The sequence below is a fragment of the Phalacrocorax aristotelis genome, chromosome 1 (assembly GCF_949628215.1).
Source record: "Phalacrocorax aristotelis chromosome 1, bGulAri2.1, whole genome shotgun sequence".
NCBI classification, from domain to species: Eukaryota; Metazoa; Chordata; class Aves; order Suliformes; family Phalacrocoracidae; genus Phalacrocorax; species Phalacrocorax aristotelis.
Genome location: NC_134276.1, coordinates 1421951 through 1443067, shown reverse-complemented (window position 1 = coordinate 1443067; position 21117 = coordinate 1421951). Strand labels below are relative to the sequence as shown.

The 21117-nt window shown below is 53.9% G+C and overlaps 1 protein-coding gene across 3 annotated transcripts in view; it reads right to left on the bottom strand.

Moving 5' to 3' along the window:
* SLCO2B1 (solute carrier organic anion transporter family member 2B1) overlaps positions 1 to 19330 on the bottom strand; it is a 63611-nt gene extending 44281 nt beyond the window's left edge. Inside the window, exons 1-2 of one of the 3 annotated variants that reach the window (XM_075105066.1) lie at positions 18991 to 19330; positions 4351 to 4454 (exon numbers count right to left, since the gene is read on the bottom strand). In XM_075105066.1, coding sequence (XP_074961167.1) covers positions 4351 to 4431 — 81 coding nt within the window. In that variant the 5' untranslated portion in view covers positions 4432 to 4454; positions 18991 to 19330. Of the gene's footprint in view, positions 1 to 4350; positions 4455 to 18349; positions 18422 to 18990 lie in introns of those variants that run through there. The other 2 variants (XM_075105153.1, XM_075105240.1) reach the window with 2 other exon arrangements.
* Between the last annotated feature and the right edge of the window lie 1787 nt (positions 19331 to 21117).

The window sequence follows — 21117 nt, the reverse complement described above, 5'->3', positions numbered from 1 at the left end:
GGCTGCGTCTGCAAATGAACGTGGAAGACACCTCTGGGGCATGAAGGTCGCTGTGCATGGCCTCAAGGCGCAGGACGGCAACAGGCAGGGTCTGGCAGGGAGGAGAAACACGTGGTGGTGGGACCATGGCATCCCCCCGGGGCCACCCACCTTCCCACACGTGTCCCTGCCAGGAAGGGTTTCACCCACCTTGCTGCTGGCACAGTGCCTGAAAATGTGCACGTCAGAGAACCCAGCAGTCACTGCACTAGCAACCACAGCCTTCAAATGTCCAAGTGGCCTTTCAGGTCTTCCAGGTATCCCAGTTTTATCAGCCAAAGCCTCTTATATTGACTACGGTGGATCAAGTCATCACTCTCGGTCTGCTTCCTCTTCATCTACAGGTGAGCCGTTGCTGTAACACACACATAGTCTTTCCAAAAGTTTCTCCTTCTGTAACACTCTCCATCACAGGATCCCAGACTACTTCTCCGTGTCTTTGCATAAGTGGCTCTTCAGCAGAACTGCTCTTCCCAAACTCGTGTGGCCGGCATGGGATGCAAAACACTCCCTGAAGCCAAGACAAGATGTTGCACTTCACTGGAAGAAGCAGCTGATTTAATCTGCTCTGATGGACTGCAGGAATTCACAGAATTGTAGAATGGTTTGTGTTGGAAGAGACATTTAGAGGTCGCCTAGCCCAACCCCCTGCCATGGAAAGGGACATCTTTAACTAGATCAGGTCCAACCTGACCTTGAAATTCACGCCAGGTATCTTAAAGGCTCAGGGACCATCAGCCCTGGGAGCATTCCCCAGAAGGACAGGTTTGAGTTATGTTTCTCTGTTGCTTTTTGACACACGGCAATTAGTTTTCATGACACACTCTTTCTCTCTGCAGATATACATATATATATCAAAAAATTGCAGTGCTGTGATTTTTGGTCCTCCAGCCACTTCAAACGCACAAACCACATTGCGCAATGGGTTTGTGTTCCTGCAAGAACTATTCAAACCCTGGACTTGAAGTTATGCTTTCTGGGGAAGTCATTTAGAAACCGGACAGGGTGACCTAACTTCTTGAAAGAAGAAAAAATAAAAAAAAGAACAAAAAGGACATCTGGGGAAAACATCCTGTGCTGAGTGTAATTGTGTGCTTGGTGACATACATGGTCAGGTCATCCCTGCCTTTGGGGTAAAAACAAGTCCTTCGGCAGTTTAATGTGAAACATGGAATTGGAAAAGAGGATCTGGTCTCCTTGGCTGTGGGCTGCAGGCAGGATAACACCTGGCAATGCCAGGATAACGCGTGGCAATGGCTTCAGCGAGGCTGGTCCCAACCTGCTGCCATTCAGTCATCCCTGCAGCCTCCTGCAATGCTGCCTGGACCGGGAGGGATCCGTCAGGGTTTCTCTGCTGAGTTTCCCAAGCAGAAATTCAGCAGGAGGGTGTCCAGCAGGAGCAGAAATGGTCTCCACCAAAGCCCCTCACTTTCCTCCCTTCTTGGGGGAGGCTCCAGGGACCCTTCAGCAAGCAACAAACTCCAGCAATCATGGGCAGTTTCAGAGCTGCCCATTGCCCTGCCCAGGTCTGGCCTGCAATATTCTCCATGAAGAGTTTCCTCTACCTTCACAGACATCTTGGCTCAGCAAAATAGGTGTTGATTCTGCTCACAGCCCCAGGCTGACTTTGCACCTCAGTGGCTTTAATCTTTGAAGTTTCAAACCCCTTTAAAATTCCTCTGCAAGGAAAAAATCAATGGGATTTTATTCTCAAGATAACCTTGCAGGGATATAAAAAAAATATCAGCACTGAATGGACTGAAAAGAGGATCAGGGAGAAGCCTCAGGACTATACGGCACCGAGCTCTACCCTCTCCTGTGCCTCCAGCCTCTGGGAACTCTCTGCCTCAGTGACTTCTTCTGAGCTCAATTCCCCTCTGCTGCGAGGGATGAGGGTGATTAAATTACCCGCATTTGTAAAAAAAAAAAAACCAAACCCCAACACCTTCCCCACAAAAGTGACAGAGAAATCTTAAGCCTTTAACACTGGCTGTCATCTTTTGCTCTACAACCTAGGGAGACTCTCTAATGAGTCAAGTAATTGGCTTCCAGCTACTCTGAATGTATCATTAAATCGGTAATAACTCTCCCACTATTGAAAAGGTGCAAATTATTCAACCAAAGGAGAATGAACCAGCCCGTGGTTCTGCCAAGAGCTCCTCAAACACTCAGCTGGAGACGACCTGAGGTTGCACTGAGTCCAGATGGACACTTACAGCATTGTATTGCCGTGAGTCTTTGAAGAAGCAAGATTTATACGACTGGCTCTGGCTTACATTAAAATTAAATGAACAGACAACAGAATGAGGAATCTGATCTCCCAACTTCCCAAGTCACTACCAACTCTCCTAAGTAAATGAAACCATTGTTTCCCGCACACGCTTGCAGTGACATGCTAAGAAAAGCTCGTGTTAAATCGCTTACGTGCATACTGCCTGTGCACAAAGAAAATCCCCAAACCTGTGGCTACATAATAGCAGAAAAAGCATTTTCCATCTTGCTCTCCATTTACTCACCCAGCAGTTCTTGATCCGCTCCCTCATTATACCACCTTTGGCTCCCCCAGGCCTCTGTGTCTCAAGCTCCCACGTCGCAGTTGTCTATTCCTGCTGCAAAACTCTCCCTACCTGTCATCTCCGGTTGTTTGAACATGAGCGTCTTGAAGGTTGGTGTTCTCAAGCCGAACGACATGCTCCATTGACAGCAGCGACTGCCACCCAGCTAGACCAGCAGTCGGCTGAGTTTTAGTTTCCTGCTTCTTTGTGATGTGTAAGAGCACAAGGTTCCCAAAATGGTCTTTGAGTCATAAAGAAGATGGAAATATGAGCTTGATTCTGAAGCAAGCTGAGAACTCGCTTTTTCCAGCAACACCGTGGTCAATGCTGATTATTAGTTCTGCTTTGCAGATCCTTGCCTGCACCTGCAGGTGTGAATGGTCACACCTTTTCTCTTTCGAGTGTTGCTACGCTTCTCCAATCGTATCTTGCAGCAGGCCACCACTTGCACCAATGGTGTGATCATCATCATTACACAGGATTTTTTAAAAATGCCATTAGCACAAAGAGAAAAGGATTCCCCACCACCTCCCTGAGCTGAGCATCACGGGCCCTCCTCCACAAACAACTGTGCGTTCGAACACCGTTGGAAAGATGAGCTGAGGAGCCGCTCTGGTGCCGACACGGCCATGGGTAGGAAGCGAAGGGCCATGAACGTCCGCAGGCAAGCTCAGGATCAGTGTGCCAATCCCACACAGGCAGCACTGTCCCCACCACCAGAAGATCCCAGGTTCTACTGCACCCAGCCTCACACCTCTTCCCAGCTTTGAGAAGGGGAGAAAAAGAGACCTACATCCAGGGTTTCCCATGGATCAGAGGTTTGGGTGCTGCGGGACAGAGAAAAAGGGACCTTCACCCAGGATTTCCCGCAGCTCAGAAGTTTGGGTGCTCCAGGACAGCGGAAACATGCCTTCACATCCATGTTGGCGAGTCAAGCCAGTCCTCTGCCTTCCCTGGGGAGCCCTCTGACCATCAAACTGCTGTGCAGAAGTGACCATCACCCCCTGCCGTCCCCACCACAACCAACTTTTGGGGCTTCTCCAAAGGGCTTAATGAAATCCAGTCATCTGGTTGCCTGCACGGGCCCTGGCAGAGCTCTTGGGTGGAGGCATGGAGGAGCTGTCTCCCTGCACGCCCCCATACACCCAACAGCAAAACTTACACCAGGGTCAGGCAGCATTGCAAGGTGGGTGGCCTGAGTCACAGCTTAGGACATATGTTTTCAGTGAATAAATTCAAGCAAGGGCAGGGTTTAAGCCAACTCGATGCCATTCCTTGCCTAAATGGGGGCTAATACCCAAAGCTTTGCAGGCTGCCGTGTGCTGAGCTCCAAGAGCAAGCACCAATCCCCCTTTCCGCCTCTGCTGTCCCCGTTATGTGCATGCATTTATCATGGATATCATTAAAAAAATTATTTCCATGGAGACCGAGGCTCATAGCTGCTTTAAGAACCGGGATTTGTTTCTCTTGAAGGTTTGCTTTGGGCTCTGGGCGCTTCACTGACAGAAGTTAAACATTGCAGAAGCTGAAAGTTAAACTTGCATTGCAACATCGCAGGCTCGTGGCTTGGTTTTGGATGGATCCAGCCGCACATATAATGGCACTTCTGCTGTAGAGAGCGCCCAGACCATTTCCCAAATACATTTTGTAAAGAGAAATCCTGTCAATGTCTTCTGCAGAAGGCTAAACTCCTCTTTAACTGGCAAGTAATCCAAGGAGGAGGTGGGGGAAGTTACACAAAGCGGGAGGTATTTACCTTGATACTGAGAAATGGGCTCCTGAAGAGTGTTTTCCGGGGCTGATCCGGGTAGCTGCTCTTTGTAGCGGTACTTGTCATTCTGTCAGGTCTGCTTTATCCGCCTGCCAAAATAAATCATTCAGCACAATGCTAAGTTGCTCTGCCTGAATCCGCCTTGCTCAGCGCAGCAAAATCCTGTCGTGCTTTGCAAACACCCACACAGCAGGCGCAGGGTCGTCGTAAGCAATTGTTAATTATTCCTGGTTTTTCATTTTCTTTTAGCGCTTCGCTTCTGTAAAGCAAACAAGCAGCACGCAAAACACCAACGTGCTAATCACCAGGGCACATGGGAGGTTAAAAAAAAAAATCGATCATTTCAGTTCAAAGCAACAAAGCGGCGCTAGGCCAGGACCTTGGTATTCCCAAATCCCAGCCATACCAGAGCATGACTGGGGTCAATGCTGTTCGACGTAATCAAGGCCAATATTGTTTAAACTGCTGCTACTGTTTAACAGCCTCATCAATGACCTGGGCGATGGGTGCACCCTCAGCTAGCTGGCAGGAGGTGCAAGACTGGGAGGAGCGACTGCTACCCAGAGGGACCTCAACGGGCTGGAGAACATCATGAAGTTCAATCAGGAGAAGTGCAAAGTCCTGCTGCTGGGGAGGAACAACCCCAGTCACCAGCACAGCCTGAGGTCCAGCCAGCTCTGCAGAGAAGGACCTTCGGTTGAACATGAGCTAGCAATGCTCCCTCATGGCAAGGAAAGCCAACTGGGTGGCATTAGGAGGAGTGTTGATGTGACCTCCAGAGTTCCCTTCCAACCTCAGCCATTCTGTGGTCCTGTAATCATCATTTCAATACCCCTGGAAGGAAGGAGGGCAGCCTTTACTGCCCCGAACTATGGGACTCTGATTGCTCTGATTGACCCCTTCGAGTCATAGGTTCATAGAATCACAGAATGCCCTGAGCTGGGAGGGACCCACAAGGACCACCGAGCCCAGCTCCTGTCCCTGCACAGGACACCCCAAATTCACACCAGGTCTCTGAGGGCCTTGGCCAAGTGCTTCTGGAATATCGCCAGGCTGGTGCCCTGATGCCTCCCTGGGGAGCCTGTGCCAGGGCTCCACCACCCTCGGGGGGAAGAGCCTTCTCCTAATGCCCAGCCTAACCCTCCCCTGGCACATCTCCCTGCCGTTCCCTCGGGGCCTGGCGTTGGTCACCGGAGAGAAGAGACCAGCCCTGCCCCTCCTCCTGCCCTCGGGAGGGAGCTGCAGAGCGCCATGGGGCTGCCCTCGGCCTCCTCTGCTCCGGCTGAACAAACCCAGGGACTCCAGCCGCTCCTCGTATGGTTTCCCCTCTAAACCCTTCCCCAGCTCCGTGGCCTCCTCGGGACACTCTCCAGCAGCTTTATACCCTCAATGTCCTGCGGCGCCCAGCGCTGCCCACAGCACTCGGGGTGAGGCCGCCCCAGCGCGGGGCAGAGCGGGACAATCCCCCCCCTCGCCCGGCTGCGATGCAGGGCTCGGTGCCCCCCAGGGCACGGCTGGCCCCCTGGGCTGCCAGGGCACGCTGGGGGCTCGTGTTCAACTTGCCGTTGGCCAGAGCCCCCCAGGTCCCTCTGGGGAGCTGCTCCCCAGCCCCTCGCGCCCCTGTCTGTCTGTATCCCCAGGGCTGCCGCGCCCCAGGGGCAAAACCCGGCGCTTGCCCTTGTTAAACTCCATACGGTTGGTGGTTGCCCAGCTCTCCAGCCTGCCCAGATCCCTCTGCAGGGCCTCCCTGCCCTCGGGAGCACCAACAGCTCCTCCCAGTTTTGTGCCATCCGCAAAGTTAATTAATATTTCTTCCAGTCCCGTGTCCAAGTCATTTACAAACAGATTAAAGAGTGCTGGCCCCAAGATGGATCCCTGTGGAACCCCACTAGTGACTGGCTGCCAGCCCAATGTAACCCCCATTTACTATGACCCTTTGAGCCCGACCCATCAGCCAATTGCTCACCTGCTGCGTTACGTGCTTATCCAGCTGTGGGCTGGACATTTTGTCCAGGAGGAGACTGTGAGAGACAGTATCGAAAGCTTTACTGAAATCCAAAAAGGTCACATTGACTGGCTTCCCTTGGCCAGCTGAGTGGGTGACCTTGTCATAGAAGGAAATCAAATTTGTTGGGCAACATCCTTGAACCACACAGGACGTCTTGGCTTCTTATTGGATCTCTAGACCTCCCCTAATCCCACCATGAGGCCCAGCCACAAGGAGCATCCTAGGGTCTGCATACGGTGCCTGGGGCAGGCTCTAGTCTCCACCGTGTGAATCTCCTGAGCCTTATTCTCCTTCCATGGTAGTGCAGCTCCACAAATCCCAGAGCAGCTCCTCCTTGTATCAAGAGAGATACAAGATCTCTCTTCTATCTAATCTCTCTACAAGAGAGATACAAGATCCTGAGACCAGGATCCAGCCTCTGCGCTATATATTGCACAATATCAAGCTCTCTTAGCTTTCTAGGTACGTTTGCAATACACGTTGCACAGTGCCGCTACAATTTAAGGTCGATGCTATGGAGTGGGAAAATTACCCACAGCATTGAAGAGACGGGAGAAGGGCTTGAGAGGAAAAACCCAGCTGGGCGATAGCTCAGCTCTTGGCCAGTGCTGGAGCAGCCTTGGGCCGAGCGTGAGGGGGCTGCCCAGACGTGACCATCCCAGCACGGCGAGGCCAAGCTCACCAGCTGCAGCTGAGGTCACATTTGCTGCTAAATGCCCTCATGGGATGTAACTGGTTTCAGTTCCCCATCACACGGGGCGGATGGATGGATCAGGGCAAGGCGTGCAGAAGTGTGTGCATGAGAACAAGCAGCTTTGGAGACGCCAGCTGGCCAAATTGCCTTCCCAAGAGCAGGCTATAGACAACCATTGCTCTGCCTAAATGAGGGTGGGTTTGGGGGACCCCCCTGTGGGCTCGGAGGCAGGAGGCACAGACAGCTCCTGCCTGCAGGAGTGGGGTTCAGCAGGCCCTCCTCCATCCCTCCCTACACTGGGTCTCTGATGGACTAAAGCTCTCCTTTCCTGCCTCTCATTCCCATCCACGATGTTTTCGCATCTCCCCTGGAAGAATCCTTCCGCCTTTGCTTTCTGGCTCCCAACCACCACCTAAGTTAACCCACGCAAAGAAATGCAGATCCAGGGGAAGCCACCGTCCCCTTCCCTGCACCGCTGACCTCCTTCCCTTCGGACCCGCGCTCCCTCCTCCCTGCTCACTGCCTACATCCATGCAGTGAATGATGTATGGGAGGATGATGTCTTTGTTCGGTTTTAGTGCCCAGACTTCCTGCTCAGGAAGCTGTGTTGTTTGGAGGCACGTTAAACCCATTAGGCTTTAGCTTGTTGTTCAGCACACTCTAATAGATGTTTCCATCTCAGCGGCATCTTCAAGCTCTACAGCAAATGGGGTGAAAGGCTTTACATTATTATTTCGTGTAACTCTATTTCCCCCCACGATGAGAGGCAAAGGAGCAAGTACCGTAGCCTCAGACAAATTAACAGATGTACCGGTTGATGTAAATCCTAGCAAGAGGAGACTGTCTTAACCGTGGCGTTTATACAACCCTTAAGTGCACTGCACAGGAGAGCTAAATTCAAGAGGGGGGCCTGCGTACCGCTGAGTTATAAGCTCCGTGGTGTCCTCTGCAAAAAGCAATCGCTGCCCTCAGCTCCATTTCAAGAGACAAGATATTGCTCCGACAAAATACAGGATGGGATCAATAAAGTAAATTCGTTCGTAAATTAAAGCCTCCATGAAAAGCTCCCCTGAACCTCTGGAGGGTTAAGCAGTGCAGGAGCAAAAGCACCTGCCTGTCTCCGGACCACGGCATCCAATATCGCCTGTCTCTGGGAGCAGCGCTGTGATTAATTATTTACAGCTACCGATTTTGCTGCTGGAGCCTCTTGAAAGCTCAGGAGCAACACAGAGGAAGGGAAAAGGGTGCCAGGGTAGCAAGGAAGAAAACCAAAAGGAGTCTGAGCCCGGATTTCCAGGCATGGGCATGTTCATGGAGCTGGCAACCACAGTAGGCTTAATGCCCTTTTTTCCCTGGTTAACTATATTAATGTCTTTGCTAGCCCTCCTCCACAAAGATGCACTCAGGCAGACCTGCAAACAATAAATCCTGTGGTCTGTAGGAGTATTTTGTCCCCTTGCCCATTCCTTCCAGGCCCTTCTTCAAATACGTGCATCCGTTAACCCTTCGGGGCATCCAGGAAGCTGCTACACCTGGAAATAGTCCAACCTCTTCCCTAATAGTCTTGTTGGTAGGAGAAAATGGTAGGAAGCACCGGTAGAAATGTTTTCACTAATCCCTGCCCAAACAAAGTGTAAAAGCCCCTCACCCTTTGCCGTGCACCACAATCACCCCAGATTTCCCCCACTGCCACGGATGAGCCCAGTTCTTCTTTCTCCAGGGGAGTCCCTTACGTCAAGGACAACCCGCATCATCTGTCAGCAGCTGGTGGCCAAGGATGCACAGCCAAGTCTGACTCTGTCCCGCCATGCACACCTTCATCTCACCCTCAGCAAGGTTTCCTGCTTCCATTTCGGTGTTACCTGAGAGCATGTGCTGCCTATGAAAGAGGGAGGGTGGGTGAGCCACCAAGAGACCCGAGGGGAACCACTCAGCAGAGATCTGAAGCGCTGCAAACATCGCCAGCAGTTAAAAATGAGAATAACCTATCACATTTAGACACTGTTCATCCACAACGCTTCTTTAAGAAGAAAATGAAACAGAAATGCACTTTGATCCCGCACAAAGGACAACGAGCAGACCAAAGAAGAAGGCAGATAAGACTTAATTGATAAAAAATAAAATTGCATGAAGATAGCAGGAGGCTAAGGTCAGCTGGTTCTTGTTTCCTTTGACTGGATCAAGCCATTTTGCTCAGCCCAGCTCTCCCGTAATGCGTCGTGTCTCCTCTGGGGACGGCGTTTGCTTGGCAAGAGCCACATTTTTCTCCTAGTGGATGGACACCTCCGGATGGAAAGAAAGATTGTTTTTGATGAATGCAATTTCTCCTAGGTAAGGTCAAGAGGTCTCACTGGATTTGCTCCTCTGCAGGAAGGAGGCAGATCTGGTGCTGCGGGATTAGTGCTGCAGGCTGGGTAGAGCAGGGGAAGGAGGCAGGCAGGAAGGTTGAGATAGCAAATACCAGAAGATATACCCACAAAACCACCAAAACCCAATGAGATTGGTGTGGGCGGACTGTTCCTGGCTCAGGTCTGCAGCCCTCAGCTCCCCGACGGCCCAAACCCCCGCCAGCACCCCAGGATAGAGGATGCACGATGGGAACTGCTACTCCTGCCTTGCTCCAAGCACCCCTCCGCGCTCACCGTGGCACTCGTGGAGCTCACACCAGCGCAACAGGAGAAGGTGAGAAAGTCAGTCCCGGAGTGCCACCCCTTGATTTCGGAGAGCCTGACCCAAACCCGCTCCCGGCCCAGCCCTGCAGGACCAGGACTGACAGCCCCCAGCTCCCAGCCTCAGCTCCGGAGCAAGCTGCTCCCCATCTCCGTGCCTCAGTTTCCCCGGGAACAAGCGAGGAAATAGACACCAGCTGCCCCTATAAAGTGTTTGGGGAGCGGTGGATACACTGGGACAGGCAAAGGCTGTGGGTTGCGACAGTGGGGGCTGACTTAGTGGGGGCAGGCACCGCTCGCCGGCCGCACCGGGGAGGAAAGGGTGCTGCAAAGAGCCCTGCTTGCTCCTCCCTGCAACTTCTGCAGGCTGCAACCAGCTGTGCCCTCAAAGGAACTTTGTCCTCAACAATAAATCACAAGCTGAGATGCTACTACAAGAGCTTGGACTTCCTAACGACCTCCTCAGCCTCCCTGCAGCAGAGCATCTGCTCCATGCCAAACCTCCTCCTCCAGCTCAAAACCGCACGAGGAGGGTGTCAGGCCAAGGTTAACCCACAAAACGGCGGGGCTTTTAAGCCAAGCAACAAAACGCTGTGTTTGGTCTTCAGGGTGCCGTGATGGGGGCAGCTTCGGTGCCTCTCCCAGCTCCAGGAGGTGAGTAAGCGCCTTCCCAGGAAAGTGTTTTGCAAGGCCTTTTTGCAAGCAGTGATACTGCATCTGCAGCATCGCCAGGAAGGACCTAACCCCGGCTCTGCGAGACCAGGCTCTTGCAGATGCTGTGAATGCAGCACCCAGCACCATTTACAAACACAAGCCCGAAATGACCATCCCACCTATCTTAATTAGCTACCCGAGAGCAATTAGGCTGTGTTTGCACAACATACCACGATTATACAACGTGCTTAATGAATGTCAGAGGCTGCTGGTTGCCAGCTGGGGAATGCTGTGAGAGGGTTGGGGTGGTGGAAGAACCGGGCTGTGGCCACGGGCAGACCCCTGTCTGCAGGAGTGAGGGCAGAGGTGGCCCTGAGCTGCTTTCAGACCCCAGGGCAGCCCAGCAGCATCCCCTTTCCTTCCCGTGCCCCCTCCAGCCAGCCCCAGAGCCACGGTTTCTGCATGTTGGTCCATTGGTGCTGGCGATGGGATGTTCTTGCGAAGCTGGAGTAGATGCCACCACTTGACTTCAGTCCTCTGCTCGTGGTGAGGCACTAATCAGGACAACGCGGCCGCTGGAAGCCTGCTCGGTGAGCTGATGGCCTCTTGCTGACCAAAGGGGATGTGCTTGCCACATATATGGATGGGAAGGGGTGTCCAAGGAATACAGTGGTGGGGCAAGGAGTGATGGCAAAGGCCATTCTGCTCTCCCTGAACACCTCCCGACAGAGGTGCCTTAGCGGCAGGGATCTCCTCCTCTTGGGATGGTCTTCCCCATGGAGAGCAAGCAGAGATGACACGGCCAGCGTCTGCTCCCCATCACCTCTTTGCACCTCACCAGCTCACAGGGCAGCTGCAGTTCTGCTGAGAAACCTCTCCGAGCATCTTCACCCAAACACTTCGCTATTTGTCCTCCTTTCCCCTCCTCGGCCACGAGGAGTGAAGCCCCACGGTGCAGCAGCTGCTGCAGCCAGCCCTGGCATTTCTGCGCTGCTCTCCCGAGTACAGCTGTCCCCATCAGCTCCGACACAGCCGCGTTCATTTACACGCGTCATCAGAGGGCAGAGGTGTTATCTCAGCCCAGCGACGTAATTATGATGCCAAACGCTGCTCTGTTGGAGCTCTCAATGGTGCATTTCACTTTTTCTCCCTGCACGTCACAGGAGCTTGAAATTCATTTGCTAGGGAGCCACGGCCACCGGGAGGCTGGTGTTGGGTGGGACGTAGGGTGGCAGGACCCGTGACTGCAGGCGGTGTCGCTGACCCTTGGCACAAAGCCCTTTGAAGCCAGCGCTGCACCCTGATGAAGCAGAAAATTGCTTCTTTATACGCCTGCAAGTAAACTCTCGGGCAAAATTGCTTCTGCCATAAAACTCAGAGGGATTTTTTCTGCGCTCAGCAGCGGTGTTTGGGAGTAGAGCTAGGTGCACGGTTGGCCAGGTGTCACCGAGGGTGACCTCTGGGAGACGACGCTCTCGGTGCAGGGGCTCAGCGGAGTGGCTCACGCAGCAGGACCCCAGCCAGCAGCTCCAAGCACCCACAGGATTCACTCATATACTCTAAGGAAGGTGATGGATGGATGGTTGTTCAGAGAGCAAAGTTGCCTGATGCTGCAGAGCCATCAGCTGATATTATTCCTTCGGCTACAGATGAAGGATTTGTCCTCAGAAGCCTGTTTTCCCCACATTTTTGGCCTGCGTCACAGCATCCCTCGGGAAGGCAGTGCCTGGCATGACAAGCCCTAGGTACAAAGAGCCGAGCTTGGACTTTGCCAGCAGGCCACTCCCATGCCACCCGATGCCATCAGGCTACGATAAAATATTGCCGTTAATTACAGCCTTGCTTGCCTGACATCACCACTCCCAGGAGCTAGTGACCTGTAAAGCATATGACCCCCATATGTAGAGAGCTTGGCCAGATAATCCCCTAAAACTTCGCAGCACAGACGAAGATGCTCCACTTGTCCCCAAGCTGCCCTTTCTTTGACACCAGGGCAGCAGAAGTAGCCCCAAAACCTCCCAGTTTCTCTGGGATTTGCACAACGGTCCTGACTACGATAGCAGGGGACCGGGCTCGGTGTCACCAGAGTCCTGCTCCATTCCCGAGGACACAAATCTATCCCAACACCTTTATTAATAGCAGCACAGCGCCTGTTAGCTGAACAAGCACGCGCTGGGCTCAGCAGAGCTTGAGTAAATAACGGCGAATGTAACACAGCAAATTAAATCCCAGCAGGGGAGATGAAATGCCAGCAAATATCCCGCAATCTGTCTTCCTTCTGCTGAATTTCTGGAAAATTTACATTCACCGGTGGTAAAACTGGAATTGCGTCAGTGTGCGTATTTGCGAGCGTGCCTGTGTTAAACGGGAAGCTGGCTCGGAAAACGCGAGTGCAAAGATGCTGTATAATCCAATGTACCCACATCATTTCCACCCCCCCCCCCCCCCCCCCCACCCCGGAAAAAGACTGAGGGATAAAATAGATGCGTAGATGTGCCCAGAAGCTGCTCCCATCTTGCACCAAGTGGCAAAAACAAAGTGAAACTGAGATCGGCCCAGCTCGGTGACTTTTTATAACGAGAAATGTGTCAGGGATGGCACATCCCAGAAAACCCACAAGACGCTAAACAAAAGGAAAACTGTTACTGAGAAGTTAAAAGATCAGAAGAAAGAGTAACATGGGTGTTGAAACCCCATGAAACGCTATCACGGGCAACGAGGGAGAGGCAGCAGCCCTGCTCCGGCGCCGGGCAGGACCGGGTGCCCTCCGGAGGTCCCTGCCAGCCCTGACCCGCTCTGGCTGGGGAAGGATGAAGCCCTCCTCCCCATTTTTGTGATGAGGGCTCGCACATCACGCGTCCTCGGGAAGAAGAGAGCGCCCGTCGCAAGGGTTGAGGTGGCCTCGGCTGCGAGGGGGGGAAGCGCGCGGGAGCGCAAGCGGCTGGAGGCGCAGAGGGAAGGAATCGCCAGAGGTGGTGGGCGAGGGAGGTGCTGCGGCTGAGATCCCCAATCTCGGCCAGTTACGTTAGCAGCAAGGCTGGCAATTGCGTAATGGCAGGAATCATTCGCCCGGTTTCATTTCCAAAGGCTGCCCAGGGCGCTCGGGGTCCGGCTCCGCCACCCGACCCCCCGCTCGCTCCCGCGGCTTCCCAAGCTCTGGCGGGTCGCATCCCGCCCGGTGCTAAACCTCGGCGCAGCTCCTGCCCCCGCTTCTCCCCGCGTCAGCCACGGGTGTTTCTGCGCGGGCGGCTGTGCTGCGGGGGAATGCGGCTCAGCTCAAGGGCGCGCAAGGCGTCTGCCGGAGACGAGGCTCACGGCTCCCCAAGTTTTACTCCTTCTCCGTACGATGCCAGGCGGTGTGTTGAATAAAAGGTTAGCCCTCTCCCTTGGACCATGCCAGGTGCTGAGCGCACTCTCGTACGGGGGGGGGCGAACAGATGCGGTTTGTACTACAGAAAAGTGATGTCTCACATCCTCGGTGGGGATTTTCTATTCTAGCACCAACTCCTGTGTGTTTGGCAGGGAAATACTCCCTGCTTCAAGCAGCTAGAAACCTCAGATGGGAGTTAAAATGATGACTTAAGTATGAAAAGCCCTTTCCCCAGCGGGGACCTGTCTTTCCGTAGGCTGCAGACACGGTGCTCGAGCCCATGGAGAAACATCTGCCAACAGAAGGCTGAAGGAAGGTGATCCCAAATCAGAGCTTTTCTAATCTGGGGGGTTTATACGCCATAAATATCTCCCTGATAATTTTTTTCCTCTGTAGTTTACTGGTGCTTTGGCAGGACCGAAGGCTGAGAAAAAAGACAGGCTTTTTTGCTGAGCATTTCTAGAGCCGTAAGGCTTTGCAGTGCCGTTTGCAAGGTGCAGCTGGAGGAAACGTATGGAAGCCAGAACAAGGCAGCAGCCAGCGCAGCTCCAGCGCCTGACGGACGCAAACACGCTCCGATGAGAAAAAACTAGCTTTTCGAAGGGGAAGATATTGCAAAACGAAAAGGAGACGCTGGAAAAGCCTCGTGCCTTGTACACACAGCCTGAATGAAAGTCCCAATAGCTCCCTGCAGTGGAGCGTTCCTGGAGCAATCCAGATGTTGTTTGCTATATATTATCTATATCTTCTGAAAAAAAAACACCAAACCCCAGGATTTTCCATCTGCACCCATGCTCTGCCCAGGACCCTGGACCTGACCCCCCAAGGTGATGCCGAGTACTGCGTGAGGAGCACCTACACACCAATTCCCTTGCTTCTGACCCATTTATTTCCACCAGACATTCAAGGGTAGCTCCTTCCTCCCTACAGACTAATCCATAGACTAGCATTAAAAGCATCCCCAAATTTTTGGGGAGACACCAGTAAGCTTTGCTTCACCAGGAGCTGTGAACGATGCCGGTCTGGTGCAGAGAAATGCTGCTACGATGAACAGGGAACTGAGAGTAGAGCTTAGGAGAAGTGAAAAACTTCCTTAGCCAGCAAAAGAGAGGCGGAGGGGAGCTGGTTATAAACACCCAGGAGGAAACACTGAGGGTAGAAGGGCGTTGGTGACATTACAGGGCAACCCTGGGACAAGGAGCAAGAGCTGGCACAAGTCTCAGCCTAGTGCAGCCGCCGGAGGCTGGAGCTGGCACGGGAAAGGGAAGAAGCACTGATATTTTGGGCAGCAGAGGGAATTATTAGGGAAACGTTGTGAATTCATGCCACAATTAAATGTCATTCTTCCATTATTTAATATTAATGGACTGCAGAAAGTCATCTTTCTTATGCAGGGATGTTGCTGCTTTTCCTTTTGCTGCCAGGTTTTTTTATACCCTTTGGAAGAAGCATCTCCTGCTCACCCCAAGAGCAGGTACAGGCTGGCACACTCAGACGGCTCAAGGAAGCCCAGTGAAAAAGCAGATTATTTTCTAGAAGTCCCCAGACCGGCAGCTGGAGCCACATCTGGCCCCGGCTGAGCTGCCTGTCTGCAGCCCGGCCCCCCGGCTCGGGGGCAAGCCCTCTCCTGCATCCCTGGGGCAATCTTGTGCCGGGGTTTCTCCAGCCCACCACCCACTGCCGATCTCTCCCGGAGGATATTTCAGAGCCCTGCAGTGTTTGAATCACGTTCCAAAGCAGAAATTCCCCTCTGCAGCATCTTAACCCTGTTGTCTCCATTTCTTTTGAAAATTAACATTTTCAAAGCCTGGAGGCTAACGACAGGTCCCAGTAATGAGGCTCCCAAGCCATCCCTCAAGTCCACAATTAGCAAGGTAACGGCTCAAGACACCAAGCATTTAATCCACGGGACGGATCAAGGCAGAGCACGTGCAGCAGGTTCAGGATAAATCCGGGCTCTGTTGCCAGCGAGTGCAGCGCTGTGCAGACCAGCACCCCCAGGGAGGCACCGGGACCAAACTGGGAGCCAGGAACCCCCGAGAAAGTGGGGTTGGGATCTATTTTTGACCAGAGCAGGATCCCTGGAGACCCCCGAGCGGCTGCAGGGGAGGCAGCAGACCGAGCAGCCCGGCAAGGCTGAACGGCCGGGTTAGGAGCGCTCAGGTGAGCCAGGGCGAAGCATTGAAGAGCCTGGAAACGCCACCCACACCCAGCAGCAGCCGCAAGAAAGCTGGAAGTGTAGGAGGGAAAACGAAGAGAAATGAAGAGCAAGGTGCAAAACAACAAAATAATAAATAACAACCAGGAGGACTGGGAGTCAGGAGGGCTCTCACAGCCGGCTTGACGTCAGTCGTTCCCCCACCAGCCCTTCAGAAGCGTTATGAGCAAACTGCCCACAGCAGAGCACAGCTGTGTACGTGCCCGTGCAAACAAGGAGGGGGCAAACCCTCGCTCGGGCTGCACAGCTTTTCGACGGCTGCTGATTCTTAGTGGATGGCAAAGCAGATGGACGCCACGATGGATGCCACAGCAGGGAGGCGATGCTCCTTGCTAATGCTTTTCACCTTTCGGGCACCGTCTGCCCGAGCACAAGGCACGAGACGGGTGCAGGGCAGGGAGTGGGGGGAGAAATAAAAAGCACTCATGAAATTTTCTGCAAATAACTGATAAAAGGCCCTTTGGAACAGATCGATATGGCTTGGACCACTGGTGAGAAATCAGATCCTGATGGGAGCTTGGATGAAGGATGCTCCATTGCCCGCTGGAGTGGTACCAGCAACCGGGGGCGAGCTGCACTGCACTGCCTGGTGTATAGCGGCGGCTATACAGGGTTATCATATACAGCTGGTAGGGTGAAATATAGACGTGAATTCTTATGAGCTCCTGAAGCAGCTCAGCTCTGGCCTCTTTGTATGGCTGGGTGTGCTTGGTTCTGCTCATAACCAGACCTAGGTGTCTCTCTTTTTTGCCTCATTTGCCCTTTTTCTTTTACTCCAATGTCTTGACCAGCATTTTCTTTTTTGCCACGGTCCTGGAGCACTGAAAGCAGCAGTGAAGAGCTCAGACCTGCTCGGGTTGGACACGGGGCAGCAGGACCTGACAGCATCGTGCTCCAGAGATCCCACCCTTTTCCCAGCGCACCGCAGCGGTTGCAGGTGGAGAAAGCCCGTGCCAAGGCTGCAAACCCGCGCATGCTGCGAAAAGGTGCCTCGGACACGTACCCAGGTGAGACAGGAGTGAGGGGTGGATGTGCCCTTCTGACACAGCAACTACCCAAAACCACCAGAGGTATAAGAGATGTGGGGTGCGGCTGTACACGCACCTTGCAGAGAGCCTTGGGCATAACGTGCCTTTTAAGCGAAGAGAAACCTGCTCAGTAATTGGAGCAGTAGCAGGTCTTACAGCCTCTGTAGATCATAGACTCACAGAATCATGAAGGTTGGAAAAGACCTCTCGGATCATCAAGTCCAGCCCCCAACCCAACACCCCCAGGCCTCCTAAACCATGGCCCCAAGTCCCACGGCTACACGGTGGTTGAACCCCCCCCAGGGACGGTGACTCCCCCACCTCTCTGGGCAGCCTGTGCCAGGGCCTGACCGCTCTGGCAGGGAAGGCATTTTCCCTCACATCCAACCTAAACCTCCCCTGACGCAGCTTGAGGCCGTTCCCTCTCGCCCTGTCACTGGTGACTTGGGAGCAGAGACCAGCCCCCCCCTCACTCCAGCCCCTCTCAGGCAGCTGCAGAGAGCGAGAAGGGCTCCCCTCAGCCTCCCCTTCTCCAGGCTAAACCCCCCCAGCTCCCCCAGCCGCCCCCCAGCAAACTTGCTCTCCAGACCCTAACATGATGAACGTAATGATGAGCAGAAAGCACCCCTGAGCAACTCTGAGGTCTCCCCAGGTAAATCTCTGCTCCCTCTCCCTACACCCTGGATGTACTGCCTGGGATGGGGCAGCCTTGGCCCTGGCTAACCAGATCTGCAGGGGCTGGAAGCAGAGGGGTGCAACAGCCCCCACGCAGGGTGGGACGTCTCCCCCCGTCCCCATCCCCGCACAGCCAGCCCTTCTTGTCCCTACACCCACCATGGAAACTACAGCTGGAACCCAACAAGAGTGGCAAGCGTGGCCCAGGAGCGATCAGCCGGGCTGTGCGAAGCACAGCGCCTTCTTCCAGCCTCTAACCTCGCCTCTGAGTGTCGTAATCGGGGGTTTCAGGGAGGACAGGCTGGTCCCACAGCTGACTCCCAGGAGGCTATGCCCACCTCCAAGGCTTTAAGCACTGGCCGGTTTAAGGGACACACCAGCTCCACAAGAAATCAAGAAGCCTGCTTCACCCGAGACAGGTCCCGCTAAGGAAAACTCAGCAGGAGGCTGGCGGGAGCAGCAGCTCAGCCCCCGCCGCAGGGCTCATCCCCAGGCTAAGCCGGCACCTCTCCGGAGCAGCAAATGCACGTAACAAGAGGGATGCATCCCGTAGCTGGGCTGTTTGCGTCTTCACCCACAGCCTGCAGAGCTGCAGAGAAGTCGTGTGTCCCCCCCGGTGTTAACCCTTTCCTGCTCCCTGCCACCAATTTTCTCAGAGGTCACATCACCTTTTTCTAACCAACACGACGATCCTGCCCTTGAACCGGTTCCTCTCCCAAGCAACGCACTCCCGGAGAAGCTTGGGTCTGCCCAGGGTCCCCACGTGGCACCGACACTGCGCCCACCCAGGCACAGGGCAGCTCCACACTCCCCTCCTCCCCATGGGGAGGTCTTGCCTGCCAAGACCTAGGGTGAGAAGAGGCGTTGGCATAAAAGAAGAAGAAAAACTACAAGAGAAACCAACCATTGCAGCCTCAGGGGTTGGGAAAACTCCCTGCAAAGGGAGACATGAGGGGAGCTGCCTTCTTGGATAAAAAAAAATGACAAATAAATAAGTGCAAACAGAGAGGAAGCGACAAAACACATGTGCAGAAAGCCGCCACGGAACAGGCGTGCAGAACATTTGTAATTGCTCATTTTTTTTTCTCCCCTCCCGCTTTAGTTTTTAAGCTGCTGGGAAAAATCCAGCTCCTGAGCCAAACGGCTCCAAGGAGTCTTGCAAAACAACGCGGGGAAAAGCGGCGTGAGAAACTTCCCATCTAGCGAACCCCAAACCCGCCCCTGCAGCTCGCCGGCGGAGCCCGAGCGGGCTCAGCCCCGAAGCCACCCGCAGCATCTCCTCGCAGCGGGCACGTGCTGCCATACTCACAGTTCCAGGACTCTCCTGATCCCAGTCCCGCTGCGCCGGGAGCAAAAGTTTTCCTCTGCCAGCGACTGCTGGGGCCATCCACTACTTTTACTTCCCAGCCTGGAGGTGGGGATGGGTGTGTGGAGGTGGGGCTTAGGCTGTAATTTCAAAAGCCAGAGTACATTTTAACCAAAACTTTTGCAATCTCTCAATAGGACTACTCTCTTTTTGTATTTATTTTTTTTTCCCCCTTCTGAAGTTGCAGCCCAAAAATGACAGAGCTGCCCGTGTGGTTTGCTGATACAGGGCTTTGCAAACCGCTCACGCTGTCCCAGTCCGAACCCGTCTTTGCTTTTGCGCCGTCTCCCAGCTCCCGTCCCCTCGCCCCTCCGCGCCAGGGTCCCATCCCTCCCGGGCTTTTCCCTTCCGTTCATTTTCTTATTCCAGTCACTTTATCTGCATTTATTTCTTTAACTTTCAAAGCTGTGGCGTTAGCCTGGGATTTGTGACTGGGAGTGCTTGTTTATATAACCCCGGGGTTATTTATTTTTCAGTAACTCTCGCCGTTGCTTTTTTGCACTTATTGCTAAGGCATTTCCAGATAAGACATGGAGGAGTTACACAACAGGCAAACCCAGTTAAATCTGTGAAAGGGAAGCTGGGATTTCTCCCTTTGGGGTTCTTCTGGTGCCTTGCTGTGTTTGGGGTGCAGGCACGGGACGGCTGCGTCAGGCATCAGGGTTCTTCTCTCCTTGCCTGAAGCCAGGTGGGTGCTCTGCCTGGCTGCTGGCACGGCTCCATCCCAGCCCCACCAGCCTTCGCTGGGTGCTCCTCCTCCTCCTCGCCCCTGGTTGCTGGGTTTGCTCCATCTGCTGCCGGCTTAGCTGGGGACGGTGACCCGTGGGTGCCCGCATGGAGCCGGCCCCGGGCACCTCCGAGGGAGGCGAGCTGCTGCCTGCGCTCAGACTCCATGAACAGAGACGGGGGGGGATGGGGGAAGCCGACAGAGCTACCAATTTGTTCTGCAAATGCATCGGCAAAGAAAAACTCGGTGGTCCCTTTTGCGTGAGCAGGAGCACGGCGGGGGGCGCGCAGTCGGGACCTGCCGCCGAGCATCGCCAGCGAGGAGACACCCACAACCTCTGGGTCGAGGCGGGGGGTTGTAGCGTGAGGCTGTGGTCCCCACCGGGAGCTGGCTCTGTTTAACCCGTAGGCTTGGAAATAAGTCCCAGCACCCCAAGGGAGGACGCACATCTTAGCCACTTTAGGAGCTTGGCCCACCCTGGGGGCCCTTCTTGGTCACCTCTGCAGAAGGAGGTGATGGAAACATCACCAGCCACTGCTGGAGATGTTGCAGGTGCTCCAGAGAGCGGCATAAACTGCCTGTCTCAAAACAGGTCCATGGATGTCCATCGCCCCGACCTCCAGCCCCTCTGGCCTTTTGCAGCTTCAAAAATCAGCATTCCCTAGGTTTACTGGGAAACCTGGCTCTCTGTAATGCTGCTTATGAATTTCCTTGCTCAGAAAATCCGGGAACGTCTCTGCAGCCGTCTGCAGGCGGACCAGCTCAGACATGGAGCCCGATTTATAAAGCCTTTAGATGGAATTGGGAAGACAGGCCCCGTCCAACCCTCCTCCTGCCACTGTGGCATCGTGGTGGGAAGCCCAGGGGCTGCTCAGGGACCTGGGAGCTTGCAAAAAGGTCAAGGAGGGGAAAGTTTTGTTAAAACAAGCCCAGTTATGGATCCTCCGAGGCTCAGCCGTGCCCTCGGTGCAGGGGAGCCCAGGTTTGGTAGTGCTCCAGGACTGCTGCAGCCATCGTTGCCTCCCTTGAGCTTTCGATGGGACAAAGAGGGCACAGCAAGGCTGGCGTGAGATACAAGGTCTGGACGATTAATGCTGAAGGTGTTTTACTGCTCCCCTGGATAACCCACAGCCTCTGGAGGTAACATTTTCAGGACCAAATGCCACGAGACTCCATGACCTGCTGCTCTCTCAGTAGCTCACGCACCCTAATCCTGCCAACGATTTTGCAGGTTCACCTTAAAGTCTCCATAAAAGCCATTTGTGCGCATCTTTTTATATATAAAAAAAAATCCAAACAGGTTGTTTTGAACCTCTTCAAATGCCTGGATTTCGAAAGCTGTG